At 42.1% G+C, this 17,797-nt stretch overlaps 1 protein-coding gene across 1 annotated transcript in view; it reads right to left on the reverse strand.

The window, feature by feature from the left end:
• Window positions 1-2,004: 2,004 nt before the first annotated feature.
• COLEC12 (collectin subfamily member 12) overlaps window positions 2,005-17,797 on the reverse strand; it is a gene marked incomplete at its 5' end in the record, with an annotated part of 88,730 nt that continues 72,937 nt past the window's right edge. Inside the window, 7 exons of the mRNA XM_082328991.1 lie at window positions 2,005-6,823; window positions 8,091-8,236; window positions 9,942-10,051; window positions 10,832-10,968; window positions 11,406-11,894; window positions 13,321-14,367; window positions 16,913-17,011. Coding sequence (XP_082185117.1) covers window positions 6,804-6,823; window positions 8,091-8,236; window positions 9,942-10,051; window positions 10,832-10,968; window positions 11,406-11,894; window positions 13,321-14,367; window positions 16,913-17,011 — 2,048 coding nt within the window. The 3' untranslated portion in view covers window positions 2,005-6,803. The remainder of the gene's footprint in view (window positions 6,824-8,090; window positions 8,237-9,941; window positions 10,052-10,831; window positions 10,969-11,405; window positions 11,895-13,320; window positions 14,368-16,912; window positions 17,012-17,797) is intronic.

Raw genomic sequence — 17,797 nt, forward strand, 5'->3', positions numbered from 1 at the left:
CATTCTCCTGCTAAATCCAAAACACAGCACTATACCAGCTACTAGGAAGAAAATTAACTCTATCCCAGCCGAAACCAGGGCACCTTTCTGTCCTCAGCTCTTCTCTCTTTACCTTTTTTCTCTCTTACCTCCCACAGTTTCTTTGAAACGCTGCAGGCATGTGGGGTTGCTCCTGTCCATCAGAAGATGGACCAGTGATAAAGCTGTACCTGCAGTTTAGTTTGCTTCCACAAGCAGATAGCACTAAGCTGTCTGCTGTTCAAATAGCAGTTCATGCTGTTCTCACAGGCATTAATCCAGGAACATTATTTGCCTGCTACAGTGGGATACTGCAATGCCAAGGGATATTTTGTCTGCTTTCCACCTCCAGGCTTTTATTTTGACATTAAAAAAAAGTGGACAAAAATACATTGTTACCATTCAGAAAAATAATTCATCATCTGTTTTATATGAGTGTGGGTAATAGAGCTGGAATTAAGGAAATGTCATCTTTGCAATATGCCCAGACTTCTGAATGAGAGGGATTCCCGAAGAAACTTCTTCCAAAGTCACATTTCAGCCTTGCAGCTTCCACCAGCAGGACCTCTGGCAAGGCTGGCAGGAGCACGACTACGAATGCGGGGAGTTTGGAAGCAATTCTCAGAGCCTGGAACCGCACCGATGCCTGAGCTGCGGATTTGTGCCTTGGCAGGACAGATAGATCAGAAAGAGTAGAAGTCACATGCTAATCTCTGAATTGGAGATTTTAATCTCTTGAAGATCAAGGGCCTAAGTCTGACCTGCACTTAGGTTCTGCTCTGGTGTAAAACTAGAATAAGCATGCTTCAGCTCAGACCTACAGACTAATTTTTCAAATGCCTTATAAAATGTGGCACTACCTTATAAAAAGCCAAACACTTGTAACGTAGTCTAATTCAGCAGGAAACCATCCTCTATACCCATTTTGTTGCTCCCTGTCCTCTAGCAGTACTAACGAGAAAAGAGCATGGAAACTTCCACCATTCAGCGAGAAGCCCAGCGTGTCCTCAGATGATCCCTTGTGGGGCCAGAGCCAGGCTCTGTCGTCAGGGCTCCCCGGTTGGTCAGACGGATGTGTTTGTTCCCAACCATCCCTTACTGCGTCTCAAGATGAATGGCTCCACGCTGACCACTACAATTGCTTGACGGTCCCAGGAGAGATGCTATTTAAGCTTAAGGATGGCACTGGAATGAGAACAAATGTGTCTAATCTGGACATAATTGCATTCATGCTGGTTATTAAAAGAAGGTTCCTAATAAAGTTTTTGAAGAGCAGCCAAAATGGTTAAAGGGGCAAAGAAACCCCTAATTATTTTTAAAGCAGAACTTGCTATGTTTTTCAGAAGATTTATTGAAGTTGGGCTGCTGAGGAGTCACTAGTCTCAGCAGTCCTTTAACCTTCTTCCCCCAATCAATTACCTCTTGGTAATTTAGTGTCACTTGTTCACTCTTACCCACAGAAGACATCGCTGTCTACTGGGCTGATGTTGCTCTGCTGTCATCACACTGAGCTCTGCTCTGAAAACAGCAGCAGAAATGGCCACCTCCCATATGCATGGTGATGTGGGAGAGACACCATTCTGTTTAATTTAGCGTTGAAAAGTCCACTCCCTTCACTGAGGTGTATGAAAACTAACTTGCTCTATGCCAAGATTTCATTGGAAAAAAACACCTCTACAAATCACCTCCCCAACATACAAAAACAAAATCCCCAAAATTGAGACATTAAAATGAACCATATTCTTGAAAATCTTCTTTTTCCTCCAGTCACAAAATGGGGCTGGCAATACTTACATGCCTCTGGGAAGCCCTTTGGGTAAGAAAATCCTCATGGCATGCAAGACCTCTAAAAAGAGCATTATTTGCCCAGTGATTTGCTTTTATTGTTCTGGTATTAAAAAAAAAAAAATCTCTACACAAATTTTGGAACATTACACTGAGTTTATTTTGAAAAAGAAATCAAAGAATGTTTTTTTCATCTCTGAGCCAGATGGAAAGAAAAAACAAACGTATTCCACCCAAAGAAAGAAAACACATGAGAACTTTCAAAAATTTTTTTAGCCAAGTTTTTTTTTTTTTTTCTTTTTTTTTCACTAAACAGCATGGAAAAAGAGAGGTGGAGATGGTGAATGAACAAATAGGCTCTGGTTTTAGGCAGGCCTGGTTTCTGGGGAACGAGGGTTTTGTCCATAAGGCACTGTGCTTTCCCATCTATAGATACCCAAACTACTGCTGAGTGAGCGTGGGTAAGCACCGGGAGCCCTACAGCAGCCTCCTCCTCCTGCTCCTGCCAGGACCCTGGGAAGAGTGGGGCGTCCCAGCGGGGAAGAGTGCCAGGGATGGGTGGCTGTCCCGCTGCCCGTCCCTCACCAGTGCAAGCCCCGACGCCTGCAGAGCCTGCTCCAGGGGCAGCTGGGCGTTCATGGAGGAGCAGACATCTCCAGGGTGTACAGACACCCACAGAAGTGATAGGGAAAAAAGCAAAGTGAGTTCAGAGGCTGGGGCTGGAGACATTTTGTTCTCTTTGGATGCTACATCTGCGTGAGCTGCTGTGCTTTTAACCAAGGAAGCTGCACTGGGAAAAAGTGCTTTTGTTTTCTTACACGAGTCAACTCGGCTGCCTTTCCCCTACTCACTGCGGAGCAGTTTCCTCCGACAGCCAGCGGCCACCCTCCGACCAGCTCCTCGCCTTGCCAGTGATCAGAGACCAGTTCCTGCTACTTGCTAAAAACAGAGGAGCTACTTGCCAGGAACAGAAAATTAAAAGAGGAGGTCAGCCATCTGAGAGAGAGAAACAGCAAGATCAGATTAGCCATTATGAACAGCTGATTTAAGCTAGACACAATAATGGCTAATCTAGGGATGATCCTGCTCTACTCAAGACGTCCTTCACTTGGGGGCCCACCTGAGGTGATTTGTGTGCTTCTGCTAGGACAGTGAACAGCAAGAGGGAATTCTTGCTTCTTAAGACCTTCTTAAAGGTCTTGTTCAGCTCAGACCTTTAAAACCAAGTTTCTACCACCCAGGTGCTGCAAGAACAATACACTAAAACCACAATTAAGGGATAAACCAGCCACAGTCATGCTTAGAACTAGGACGGTGTAAGTGAGAAGAAAGGCTTTAATGAAAATAATTTTAATCAGTTTGATTTTTAATACCTACAAATGCTTCTGGCTCCACATCTCTCTGATCTCCACACCTCTCTTGGTTACACAAGCACACACAGAGTAAACAACATTCACTTCCATGTCTCTGCTTAGTGCTTCCTTTATTGGAACATTTGCAGGTATTATAGACACCAAAGGGGATAAGAGTTTGAGATTTATATGCTCTAATCAGCTGAAGGTGTTTCCAAATAAATTAATGAAAGAAGTCAGGAATGACATTAAGAAATCCAGTGCTGGATGTAAATCACAATGACTTTGCACCATCTCTGCCTTCCTCTCCCCTTCCTGCAACAGTCCCAGTGCTTGCCAGGGTATATGAACTTGCATTGAGTTTGATGTAAAACAAGAAAAAGGACCATGGAAATGTATACTCAGTATACCAAGTTACAGTATTTTTGCATAAGAAGGAAAGCCAAAAACTCGAGCTGGGACCAAATAATTTCCTATCACTTGAAACTTTCCATACAACCTGCGTTATCGCTCAAACCACACAGAAAGCAGATTTAATGGGGATGTTTTCCAGACCCTGTGTGGCAGCTCTGACTTTCATGACAATTCTTGGCCCTTTCTGGTGTCCTGCTTGCATCCCTGCCAATCTCTCCTTTCTGTGACGGGTTCCTGAGCTGTCTTAACACTCTCTTGATCCTCCCAGTGATTTCAATCTTTCTTGCCATTTGACACCTCCGTTTCCCTCCTGCAGGAATACTGGGTCAGAAGGACAGTCTGTCTCAGCCCGCCTGGCTGCTCAGGCCAGATTTTAAGGGTGGCTGAACACACCAGGCATGCAACTGCAGCATCCCTCCCCAGCCAGTCTTGCCTAACAGCTACACTCTTTGCTTCAAACGTGTGAACGGAGAGCTTGAGCCCAGGCACGTTTCGTTTCTCAGTTAAAGGTGGATAATTAGAGCATTATTACAGATAATTACAACCCAGCAGTGAAATTCACTTTGAAATGAGTAATTCATAAACATGTTGCATCCTTAAACTGCCCTAGTTCAATGGTTATTTCCACGCTAAGGCCACCCAACTGCCCGTAGTTTAGCATAGCTGCTGTGCTAGTTTTCAACGAGCTAAGCGGCTATCGCTGATAAACAGCCACTTCTGTAATCTTAGGCAGGCGTAAGTGCAGCTAGAGCTGTTGATCACCACTGCGCAGAAAACCTCTTTAGAGGGAGCGGAGGACACTGGGCGACTCTTGGATCCTCTCATCTCGATATGTACCATCAGTCTATTGCTGAAGGAAGAGAAGGATGAGAGCAGGGCGAGGAAACAGTACAGCTGGGGCTGATACAGAGGCTTCTCATTAACTTCTTTTGTGGACAGCAGTATATCACATCAGTAAAAAGCAGGAAGAATGTAATTTATAGTGGGAGATGCTCAGAATGGGCTTATTTTACCTAAATAAGCCGACATTCAGAAGAGAGGCAGCAGCGCTTCTAACTCAGTATGGCTCCGCAAAGCTCCACTCACCAGGGTTTGAGAGGCTCCCTGGGCGTGCAAAGTAGTAGTTTTGTACCTTGTTATCCAAAAATAGCAGTTTAACATTATCTCCACAGACACTGTGTAAATATCTATGTAAACACTACAGTGTCTATCTACACGCAACTCACAGGTACAGCATGACAGGGTGTATGGCAGAATCATGTTGTATTCAAAACCTGATCAAAAGGCCAAAAGAAAAGTCTCAGGAAATCCAAAATGTCTGGAGAAAAGCTCTGCCTCCAAGATGGCGACACATGGTTTCTGCAGCTGTAAAACACAGACCTTCACGTTTAACTAAACATATGCAATTTTCATGTTGTGCCTGTCTCATATCTAATACGTACCACAGGACAGATTCCCAAGTGTAACGTTTCATGTATTTTCTTTAAGCAAATTATAGTTAAAATTAAAAAGCCGTCCCCCCCCGAGCGAACACTGGAGTGAATGTGGGATGTAGGAAAGCAGCAGGCTTTAATTGGTTGGTCTTAGGAGCAATATTTGAAAATCTGAAGTACAAAATCCTGTCTCTTTCCAACAGAGCTGGAGTATTTCAGCAAACTTATCTGCATTCAGCCAAGGTAAATGGCAGGTCAGGAGGCAACGGAAAAACAACTCTCCTTCCCAAGAAGCCAAAACAACTTCCTTCGTGGTACAGCGTGTGGCCGTGCAAAGAGTATAAAAACCGGGAACTGAAACCAGGGTTTCTGCTAATGAACTTTAACCCGTTGCTAATTTTTTTAATTCCTGATAAGCAGCACTGCTGCCTAGACAACGGCTCATGGGACCGTGGAGGAAACTGGCTGGGTGATGATATCATGTCATTAGCCACACTGCTTTCTGTTTTGCAGGATATTTTATTTCCTAGTTTGTTTGGGAGAGAAGTACTGGTCCAAGAAAACAGAGAGATCGATTTATTATGGAGAAGTGCAAGTTGTTTAGACTCTTCTGAGTATGGCATGTTTTTCTTACCAAATTTTGAAATCTGTCTTAAAAAGAAACATATTTCAGTGTGTGCAGCTCCTTTGTTTCTGTTTTCATAGAATCCTTCATCTGGGCTTGACTTGCAATGTGGGTAGCACCTACTGGGGTAGAATTCCTCACGAGAAGGGAGGAGGAATGAAAACATTTCAAAATCATTCTAAAAACTCGGAGGTTTAATTCTGTGGCATTTTCTCATGAGTAGAAGGAAGGCGGGAAGGCGGGATGGCAGGCAGGCAGGAAAGAAGGAAGGTAGGCAGGCAGAAAAGGCAGGCAGGCAGGCAGGAAGGAAAAGCTTTTATTAACACAGTCTTTGCATGGTACCCTGATGGAACACTGGCTGTGATCAGAGCTATAATGAGTATCTAGTCCTTAGTCAACTTAATTGTTACACACACAGACTAGACTGCATATAATAAGGAAAACACTATCTAAAATCTGCTTTAAAAGTAATTTAACCAGAACAAATCATCTGGGAAAGTACAAATATTTCTAACTGGAAAAATATTTCTCTATAGCTGAGCTAGGCCTGACAGCAAACCTTAATGAATTATTAGTACCTTTATTGTTTTCTTTGGCCCCTGTGCACTATATTTGTAAAAAAAGTCAGTAAAAAAGAGAACAATTGTAAAAAGCAAATATTTTGTACAAAAATACAAAGTTTTAAAAGCTCTTAAAAGTATATTCCATATTATTGATAAGAGTTGGACTATATATATATATTTATATAAAATCTATATATTCGTGTATCTGTATAATTTTCCTACATTTGGGATTTTAGCAAATGAAACATACTGTTTACACAGTTGCTTTATATGTTTTTCTATATGAGTGACCAACAGTCTTACTCAGATTGACAGAATGTCTTTTCTCAGAAGACACAAGTTGCTTATGTATGTCGTTACCGGTTGGGAAGAAAATCTATAACAGAATTAGTCCAGTGGTATTTCCTGATGCTGTGGGTTGAAAGGCCTCGAATAATTGCAGGATGCTGGAGAAGAGTTGCCGCTGAATTCCTTTATGCATTTAAACCAGTTTTCAGTGCTTGCTTTTGTTTTTTTTTTTCGGTTTTGGTAGGCAATGTTGCTCCCTCCCAGGATTTTCTTCTTCTTTAAGTAAATTTCCATAATATGTAGGTATCTGTAAAGTCACAGCCTATTACACTCCAAGTATTTGCCCTACAGTATGACAGAAAAAAGAAAAAAAGAGAAAATAAATAATGTAAAAAGCCTGCGAAGATTAAATGCATTTTCAAAAAGAAAACTTACAGAGATCAAGGTATGTTAAAAATTTATGTGAACTCATATTCAGATCCTGTAAGTCGTGGAACATAAATGTTTGTAAACCATGAAGTTTTCCTAAAATAACAAATGTATGTAGGAAAACAAGGGCAAATTACATGGTTACTTACACACAGTCCTTCACTCTGGACACCCAGAGTTATACACACACGAAGCTTATTCAGCACTTTGTTTTGGTTTGTTTTAGGGGGGCATTTTTGGGGGATGGGATGTAATTTTGGCTCTAGCTGACATTTCCAGCTGCCGTGACTGAAATTCAGCATACGTGTTTGCAACTAGAGCAGCCAGGCACCCTTGGCAAAGCAATGCTTAAACAGGTTGTATGGAGTAGATAACGTTCTGGGCAGAGCCCCGTCATGAACATACCTATCACCTAGCTCTGTGATGCTGGGGCTGCACTCTGAGCAGCCACGTGAACAACCTGTCCTCTGCCATTGCAGAAATGCTTGTATAACCAGAAAGAGATGTCCCATGGCAATCACTTGGGTGACTGCTTGGCCACACTGGCAGTTTATGCGTCCTTCACTCCAGCTGCAACAGATGAGGTGCTTATGGCCTGTAGACCCAGTCTCTCAGCCCTATAGGACATCTCCTGGCAGCAGTGGGAATTTTAAGACCTCCTTCGCAGTCACCAAGTGCCTCCTGTTGCATAAACTCTCAAAACAGAGTCCTTTTGGTTTTCAAAGGCTGGTCCCTAAGCCATCCTATGGCCAGCTTTCCCCCCTGCATGGCCATTGAGCCTATAAAAACAGCTTCCAGTGTGGCCAGGGTCTGGAGCACACGTGCCAAATCATGTTTGAAATTTTAGGCGCGTCAGAAGTCTACAGGAGATGGTCAAGATGCAGAGCATGCTATGCCTACAACCAGCTTGAAGGCTACTCTTTTCTTGTGGTGAAAGAGCACGAGGGCACAAGATTTATTGCAATAAATCCAGCATCTGCATCGTGCAGAGCATTAGAAAAGCCCACGTTGGGCTGGATCTGAGTAGAAGTGCTCCAAGTGTGATTCCCCCTCTTCCTCAACAAAGCACTGCGATAGCATCTAGCCTTATGCCTAGATCTTCTCCCCTCTAGCTGTGGAAAATTTACTTGAATTTGGCCTGCTAGGGGTAGGGTGAAATAATCAAACCAACTGCCTTGCTTACCTTTGTCCATGTCTTTTTCACAAATGAAATTGTTAACATCTTCACAGTAGAAGTCATTCCAGAGCCCAGCATAGATTAACCCAGCGCAATCTTCTCCTGGCCCGTGCCCGTGGCTCCAGTTATCAGGTTGCCCGGTTTTCCAGTTTCTTTCCACCAAAAAACAAGAGATATGATTGCACAACGCAACACACATGACAGTTTTTCACCGCAGAAATTAACAAAAACATCATGAGATCTGTTCTGAACGGGAAATACACGTTGAAACAAACAATACATGACTCTTGCTGAAAATGGAAAACAGATGTATTAACAGAGAAGAGAATCTATTCGGCCTCGGGCTGCCAAAACTCAGAGACCTAAAATTAGACCGATGAACTTTATTTTAGTTTCTGAATGTACAGGCACATACAGCGGGAGTGCTCCATGCTCCGTGTGCATTGCTGCAAGCCTGCGCGCTGCGTTCCTGCCAGCAGATGGGACTGAGAAGAGCCGGCAGGCTCATGACTGCTACCCAGGCTGGCAGCACCCTGCCGTCGCTCTCTGCAAAGGCGCCCAAAGAGGACTGCACCTCTCGGTGAGGGTGGGCCTCTCGGGAGGCATGGCAAAGATTTACCTCTTTTATGGACCCATATTTGGATGGGAAGTGATTTTTTGGACTTAGAAGGAATGTACAAAGTATATATACACGTATCTTTTGAGATCGTTAGCTTTGATGGTGAAACTTAACGCAGCATGTAAAAAGCTTGCAGCAAGTGTTTCCTCATCCTGTTTTTGTTTAACAAGTGAGAAATCCTTCCAACCTTGGGACTTAAAAGCTCCATTTTCCTGAAGAAACAGTTTGTTGAAGGGAGCTTGTGATTGCTGGCTGATACGGTCCATGCTCAGCTAAAAAACACGCCTGCCTGACACAGAGCGTCTGACCAGGCACCTGGGAGGAGATACAGCCTTCCAGAAGTAATGAAATACTTTGAAAATCAGTAACTGACAGCTCTGAGGTTATGACAGGGCACCTAAAACCACGGTGTAGAGGAAACCTATTCAAAGCAGTGGCTGAAGTGGGAATCGGTCACAGTGCTGCCATAAAGAAAGATGAAAATGGGGCAGGAGAAAAAGGGAAAAATATTACGGCTCATTTGAAATACATCTGACTTTTTCCATGTTTCTCATCAAAATGAACACCAATGAGATCACAGCTAATCATTCCATAACATCTGACTGACTGTAGCCTGTTTTTCTGGAGCACAGCATGCTCAGCTCTATAAACTCTTTAGTCCACTGCTCAGTATTAAAAATTTGGGTGGTTGCAATCTGTTCCATTTAGGACAAATTAGGTGTAGCCCTAGGATTCCTGGAGAGCTGCCAATTCGGTTCTCAGCTGGCCAAAGCTCAGACACCCTCATTTCATGCATTTTCCTTATGTTTAATGCTTTCCACTTGGATTTGGGCTTTATCTAAAGGCTGGCCATTTTTTATCGGAACGAGCACTCTATTTATAGCCAGTTGTAATGCAAATAAGGAAAATTCAAACCAAGACAGCAAAACTGTCTGTGCTTTCCATCTCAACTTTGTAATAAAAGTCAGGAGCAAATGTTTTGGCAAGAAGCACTGTGCTATGTAGCTCTGTGATTCTTTCATTCAACATTCAGTTTTCTTCCTGGCAAGGGAAGAAAGCCTTGTGCATGGAGAAGGGAGAGAGATAAAACCCGTTCAACAGCACCCTCAGTAACGAATTATTTCACTGGCATCTACAACTCTCTGGATCCATCGGATAATTTCTAGATGCTGCTTTTAGTGTCAGCAAGAGTGGTAGCATCTACAGAAAATAAACACCATTGTTTTTTATTTACATACGTGTAAACTGGTAAGGATCCATCCAGCCATCTCCATTCATTTTCCTTCTCTGAATCCGTTAGTCCAATCCAGAAGCTGCCTTTCCCAAAAATCTGCCTTTTTATCCATTGCTGTGAAAGAAAGATCTTAGTCCATAACAAACACACACAAGCGTCTTTGGAGCCAATAAGCTACTCTGGTTTCATAAGCATCTTTGTTATCAGAATAGGAAGGGCCAGAGAAATTTTTCTAAGCTGAAGATATGTTTCAGGACTTGGCCTTGCAACCCCTTGCCCACACTAGAATACATCGCAGTGTTTGCATGTGAGGTAGAGAGCTAGGCATGAAAATTAGGTTGACATAAAGTCATGGCCAACGTCTTATAGATGCAAACTGAAAAAAACCCCAAAGAGTAAGCAGTTGTATCTTGACATCCCCACTGCTATGTAGCCAATAAATAATTATGTTGAACAGTAGTAAAAGTATAGCTAGATTTATAGTTCGATTAAAAATATTTTTGGGCACAGTAGTCTTAGGCTGCATGTATTAAATCAGATAATTTAAAATTAAATTATATTCACCACTGCAAAAAGTACATTTTGGATAATATTCAAGGCATAATGGACTCCATCTTTAAAGGTTCAAAACTCCTACAATTCTCGCCAGCCTTTCTGGCTGCTCTGTGCCCACCACCTTCAGGGTCAGCACCAGCTCTGCTCACACTGCCCTTCTGCACATGGAGAAGCTGCTGAGCAGGCAGAGGGTGGACAAAATGCTAACTGGAGTCAATCACTGTGTCTACTTCACTATATGAATTCACGATGCTCTCAGCTTCCCACTTGCCTTGTGGCTTCGACATGTTAAATAACTTCAAACTCTCTCCTTGAAAAACAGAAAGAGAAGGTAATTACCTGCTCCTCTTTGTTGTTTATGATAACCAAGCGTGATGCCTTCTCTTCACAGAATAACTTTGCTTCTTCGAAAATTTCTCTTTCAATTGAAAAGTAGTAGCACTTTTCTGTATAGTTCTTCCAATGAGGAGAACAACCTGTGTTGTGAATTTTTTGTGTTAAGCCAGTTACTGATAACTCAACAGGTCAGTGGTCACTTTCTGAATAGGGCCAATAATAAGTGGAGGATCCCATACTCATCTGCCACCTAAAGTACTTACATACAATTTGGGAATTTACTTATTAGGATCCTGACTCTGTGAAATCAAGGCTAAACTGTTTGGTCAAGGGGATTATTTATTCCTCATAACTGCTGCCTTTTCTTTAGCCATAAACATTAACTTAAATCAGTTTCAGGTCATCAGAAGGAAGACCAACAGGTATGGCTTCACTTACCGGGGCTCTTTGTGATAAATCCCAGAGATTTAGTCTAAGGTAGCAGAGGTTATTTGAACCAGTAACTAAGTGGTGAGCACCCTCCGCTACATATATTTGTATCTCAGTAAAAGATGCATGTGGTGTGTTGACAGCTTACCATTAGCCTCAGGCTCTGGCGTAGGCTCACTTTGTAGTGCCATTGGCATCCCTGGACCTGGCGGCCCTGGTGGGCCAGGTGGGCCCTTTGGACCAGGCAGCCCAGGGACTCCAGGCAGCCCAGGCAGTCCTCGAGGTCCTGGTACCCCTGGCTCTCCCACAGTTCCTTGCAAGCCTTGAAATCCTGGTGGGCCTTGTGGCCCAGGTGGACCATCTTTGCCTTGTGGACCTGGTGGCCCTGGATCTCCGCTTGGTCCAGGCAGACCCGTCTTGCCAGGAGAACCTCTCTGACCTTTGGAGCCAGGCGATCCTCTTGAACCTTTCCCTCCTTTTTCTCCTGGTGGCCCAGTTGGCCCAGGTGGGCCCTTTTCACCTGCAGGTCCTGGTGGTCCGGGCTCTCCTTTCTCTCCTTTTTGTCCTTTTAGGCCAGCGGGGCCAAGAGGACCTTGAGGACCTCTGTCACCTTTAGGTCCCCTTGGACCAGGAGGGCCTGAAACAATGGAAGCATGCAAAGTGGGGATACGGACAGAAAACAAAACAAAAAGCCCACATGGGGTCTTTGTTTATTACATCTCAGACCAGCAACACTGGATATTCAGCACTGTGAAAAACAGGCTAACAGCTACTTCAAGCAGTGCTTGTAAAAGTATATCTGCTTCTCAGGCACTATATACCATTGCTCTTTCCTCAGCCTCCATGAAATACAGGATACAGAAGAAAATAATCTAATGCACCTTGTCCTGTGAACTGGACAGTGACACCATGCCCCAGGTGACCAGCCGAGGCGCCAGTCCCTGCAAGACACACTCCGTGAAGTTGATGCACGCGGTCCTGCGCGTTGATGCTCCCATTCCCTCACTCTGCTACGCTCCCTTTTCCTTCTAGCCCCATCTCTCCACTCTTAGACTACAGGACTCTTTCTCCTGCAATGACTCTGTTTGCTGCTCTGTCAATAATGGGTTGTCAAAAAGAGACAAAATGATGGAGAGCGAGCAATAGGCCAACTGTGGGAAAGACCAGAATTACTAGTTGCTAACTGGCCGGCTGCAACAGGAAAGAGAACAATACTCACGATAGGAAATGGCAATATTGTGACAGCAATAAACAACAAAATAATTTTGGATTCTGATCATGGAGGAGCAGATGCCTTGCCAATACCTCCTCCCCCACCAACCTACATCATTTAACTCCTCCAGAGATAAATTCCTAAACTGGAGTCATTTAGGCCTGGTTGAAATGAGGAAGGTTAAGGTTACTGACATGTAATCTTGGCTGTACTTCAGCCTTAGTTTATTTGGAGCAATGGATTTATATTTGTGATTAGAGTTTTAGGCCTGACTGGTTCACATCAGGTTGGAAATATGAGTGTTCTTTTCATTTGGGATAATACTTGGCTGGGAGAAACCTCCTAAACTTGATGCTGTTTATTTCTGGAGAAAATAAAATATCCCAGGATTAAAAACTAAGCAAAGTAGGATGTTTTCTGGCAGACTAACAACTGGCTTAAAGTGAAATAGCAACTTGTTTTTCAGTAAGGGTGGACCTTTCTGGGAATAGTCCAACATATATTTTTTAGCCATTTCCTCCTTAGCAGAGATTGGTTTCTTGAGGTTCCACACCTTCACTAGCTTATTTTAGAAAGTAAATCAAAAGCAGATCCAGTCAGTCAGTCACTCTGAAAAAATTTTTGCTAAGTCAGAACCTTCTTTCGTAACATCCCCATTCTAGGTATGTAGAGAAGGCATAGGAAAATTAGGAAGGAATATTCAAGATACATTTACATTTCCAAAGTTTAGGATTAGATAATGGAAAACTCTGTACCAGCATGCACTAACTAACTTCCACAGAACTAAAGAAGTAATGTAAGCAGGAATTCAGCATAGACCATTATGGGTATCATTAGAGAAGCTGTGTACCTTGTAGGATGGTGAAGTTCTTGATGAGCTGGCCATGTTTGGAATCTACCAGCTTCATTTCTTCCATGATTACCGACAAATTGGCAACTTCAACATCTAACCTTGACCTCATCAAATCCTGTTGCATCTTGAGAGATGCAGAGTCTAAGCGAATATTGGCTAGTGTGCTGTTCATAAAAATCAGCTCATCTGAATGTTTACTTAAGGTGTCTGTACAAGTTGTCCTGACCTCATTGAGATTGCTAGTCAGTGTCCGTAGATGATGAGCAGTGTAGCTGATGTTGCTAATGATATTGACTATATCGGTTTCAAAGACCTGGAACCTCTCTTCTAGCTGGTTGAATTTGGAAGAAGTTCTGTTTTCATATTCTTTATGCTGTTCCTGGAGATCCTTTAGATTTTGTTCATTGGCTTGGGCAATTGTGGTGATATTCTCCATTTGCCCACTGAAGGAGCTGAGCTGATTGTTCATGTCTTCAAGTGTATCATTGTTAGCTTTTGCCAATGCTGAGTTGTTGGCGGCCAAAGTCTGTAAATTTTGTACTTTCTCCTTAAGCCAGTCGGTGTCCTTCCGGGCTTGAAGGACAACCTGCTGCAGATTTTGAAAGTCATTCTTGATTCGTAGAATAGCCAAGCTTGTATCTTCCATTGACTTCTGCAGGACACTGATAAGATTTCTTTGCTGTATTTGTGTCAGGTTTAAGTTGTTCAGGTTCATGATGACCACATTATGAGAATGCACTTGGTTTTGCAAGTTTGTTTGAATATTACTTGTGTCTTGTTGAAGATTGTTGATATAGCCAGTATATGCCTGAAGAGTCTTATTGACACTGATGATCATGAAAGAGTTACTATCTAAGGCACTTCTCATTTGGCTCTGTCTGTCATCCAATACATTTCCAGACTCTTGCAGCTTCTCCAGTGTATCTTTGTTTCTGGTAGTTTTCTCTGCAATGTCATGAAGCTGCTGACGAAGAGCCAGAATGTCAGATCTGAAGCTAGACAGTTCAGTGTTGGTATTCATGGCTTTTTGTCCAGCTTGGTCATCTGTTGTACAGGAAAAAAAATTGAAAGGCTTTAGGATGAGTATTTTAAAACACAGTATAAAAAAGCACAGTCTATTTTAAGTACAGTCAGGTTGTCAAAATGTTCTGTCAATAGAACTTCTATGCTATCTATTCCAGAAAAGAGAAACCACTAAGGAAAGTTCTGCCACTAGACAGAGAAAAAAAAATCAAAGAGATGAAGACCTTGTGTCTTGCTGAGGAGGACAAAATGATGATTCTGTTGTCATAGACAGGAAAAACTACCATTAGAAACTTATGAATATATGCAGTCCAGTAGTGCTAGTATTCTCAGTGAAAACTGAATGGTAAGCAGAATTCAAAATATTAAAGAGGTATCAGTAAGTTTATGTTTTGAAGGTACAACTGGCTATTGCCAAAAGCTCAGAGGTACATTTTAGCTGTTCATATTTTCTTCCTCCTTTTCCTGGCAGGTGGAATATCTTCATTGTGATTTAGTACATATCGTTTCATTTTTTAAAATCTTGGGTTTAATTTTAAAAAAGTTCTAATAGCTATTTTAAAACAATCTGGGTTAGAGACAAAAGCTTTGCCAGCAGGCTACTCCAGATATGACAGGATATGATATATTTCTGGTTTTCTCTCTAACGTACTACTATTGCTTTTAATGACGTTTATTTTGCTGTTATTGTTTCCTCATGTTCTGAGTTTCAGGAAAGCAAAACCTTTAATCTTAGAGGAACATCTCTGCTCCTGCTTAAACTGCACTACAGTATACTTCTGGGAGCTTGCCTGAGCATGATTAACCTTTTGAGGCTGCACAGCTCATCAGCCAGGACATAGAAACTAAGGAAATAAACAGTCAACACTCACTTTCAGGGAAGATTCCCTTGCTTGACCTCAGTCACTTCCCTCTCCTACACACAGTCCATATATTTTGTCTTCATTTAAGTGTAGCTATATTTATGAATTATGCAGTCTGAAGTCCATCATTTCAGATGACTCCAAGAGAGGGCAGAATGTTTTTTCATAAACTACACTCAACACAGCTGTGTATGGAGCTTTCTTCTGGGGTGTCTGAATGAGTCATGATGGTGAACATCAAATGGTGGCTTGTGAGACTTCAGTCTGAAGTGTTTACGGAGTCTTTCGTCGATGGGCATCTTCCCGAGCACAGCTCCTCTCCCTGCTACTTGTCTCACTCCAGGATCTTCTCAGCTCTGACTCTGCGTTTACCTCTCGGTTATAGCTCAAATTGTATTGTGTTCCTCACACAGCTCTGACAACTGCCAGGTCTACATACAGCTAATCCCTGAAGGCCTGTCTTTCATTCACCACATGCCGTTATCCTTCTGGCCCTACAGCAGTTCTCTTACCTTTATGCTTCCCACACACATTGCCCCATAACTTTTTTAACTTCTTCCATGGTAAGTCCACTTAAATGGGAACTGATGGTCCTGAGCGTCTCACTGGCCATCCATCCAGCAGCATGTGAAAATGTGTGGGCATGAATGAATCAAAGGTGCTCCAAGTTGTGAACATTTAATCATCATAATATAATAACTCAAATATAGCCCAAAAGTTTGCATGTGCTTTAAGGTGTAACATTTACTTCTGTATATGTATCAGTAAAAGTACCTGCCACTGAATTACCCCCTGTCTTTGAACTAAATGCAGTGTGCAAACACTTCAGAATCCAGCTATTTTTTGAGGGGAAAAAGTAGTAAAAATTTATGATCAAGCTGCAGGCAAGTCATTTTTCCTAGAAATACACATCTCAATATATGGTTTATGAAGCTAAACAAAATTTATTTCAAGAAGCACATGGATGTATGTGTATATCAATATTTATATAAAAAATAATTATATAAACGATAAGTCTATGTATATATAAATTGATAATAAACAGCTCTGCTTCCTTTCCAGACAAGGAAGAAAGGTAGAAATGTACACTTCATGAGTAAAATCCTTATCCATGATCTTTTTCCATCTTCCTGCAAATTGAGAACTGTGGTAGCACTTGGGAGACCTAAACTCGTAACAACCTTGGGTCCTGTATTCCCTGAGATGATTAAGAAACATTTTATGGAAGTAATCAACTTGCCTCAGACATAAGAGTTTTGAACAGCTGATTATTTGTGCACCCCTTAAAATGGCCTTCAGTTTTGAACCTTAATTCCTAAAACAGCATCAAGATGACTGGGTGACAGATTTTCATTTTATGTAGAATCTCTTGTGCTGTGGAACAGCTTCTGCTATGTTTTACATCTCTACCTCAGAGAAAACTCTTTCCTGAGGACAACCTTTAAGTGTCTGTTTATTTTAGTATAAATGGTTTCAGAGTGACTTCAGTGGGAACTGTAAATATTGAAGTATGCTTAAAATGCTGTCCTAAGTAGAGCTGACCTTAACTATTTTTAATTGCTTTCGCAAGTACTTGAGAAATTGGAATAGAAGTGCTGTATCTTGTCATAGCCAGAGATTTTTCAGACAAATTTCCTGCCGCTATCTGCCAGGAGGACACCCCAAAACCATAATACAAAGGGGCTTTGCTTGTGCGTAATTACCTAATTTCTTCAGACCACTCTCCACCTCTGTGAGCTTTTCTGTGTATCTTCTGTGGGACGTTTCCAGGCCACCTGTCACATTGTCCATTTTTTCTACAACTAGGGGAAAGAGAACAGTATGTTATGGAAAGAAGAAAAGTGAAATTATGAAAAAAGTCTCATAAACAATAAAGCAAACCAAAAAACCACCACTACCATCAAACAAAAAAAGAAACCACCTTAAGATTGCCTTGCTTGCCACTATACTCTGCTGTTGCTCTGTGAAATGTTGGAAGGATGAGCTCCTATCTGCTGGTGGGGCCCAGCATTCTTCCAGTTCTTCAGTCTGCCAACATTCCCCAAACATTTCTTTGCTCATGAGCAATCTCTCTCCTGAATGAGGAAATCCCTCTTTGTGGGTTTTCCTCATGAACCAAGTCCTTTTCTTTTAACAGTATTTCCATGCTCCAAGCACAGTGCTGTGTGGCAAAGGCAGACTGATTGCTAAAGGCTCAGACACATGAGAGAAGACTTCCTTTTATTTTGCTATGACCCATTTCTCCTTAAGAAGAACATTTTTTTTTCCTGTGCCTTTTAATCGTTAAAAATTGCCACCCGGGTAGCAAACTTCGGACTGAGATAACAGTTTGAATATGCACTTACGGAATGTTTTGGGGATTGACTTTTAAACATCTTGGTAATGGTACAGATCACTCAAAATGGTCTTGAAACCATTCTGCCTCATCAAGATTGAAAGGATGGTCATTCAGGAATTGGAGATTTATGGCTGATGTGCTCTTTATTTTGTAATGCCTGAGGCATTTTCTTGTCACTGAGACAATCTGATTAGTTGATGGAATTGATATGGAAACAGAAAAAGCAGAGCAACAAATAAAGAGCCTGGGG

Source organism: Platalea leucorodia (assembly GCF_965183815.1).
Source record: "Platalea leucorodia genome assembly, chromosome: 1".
NCBI lineage: Eukaryota > Metazoa > Chordata > Aves > Pelecaniformes > Threskiornithidae > Platalea > Platalea leucorodia.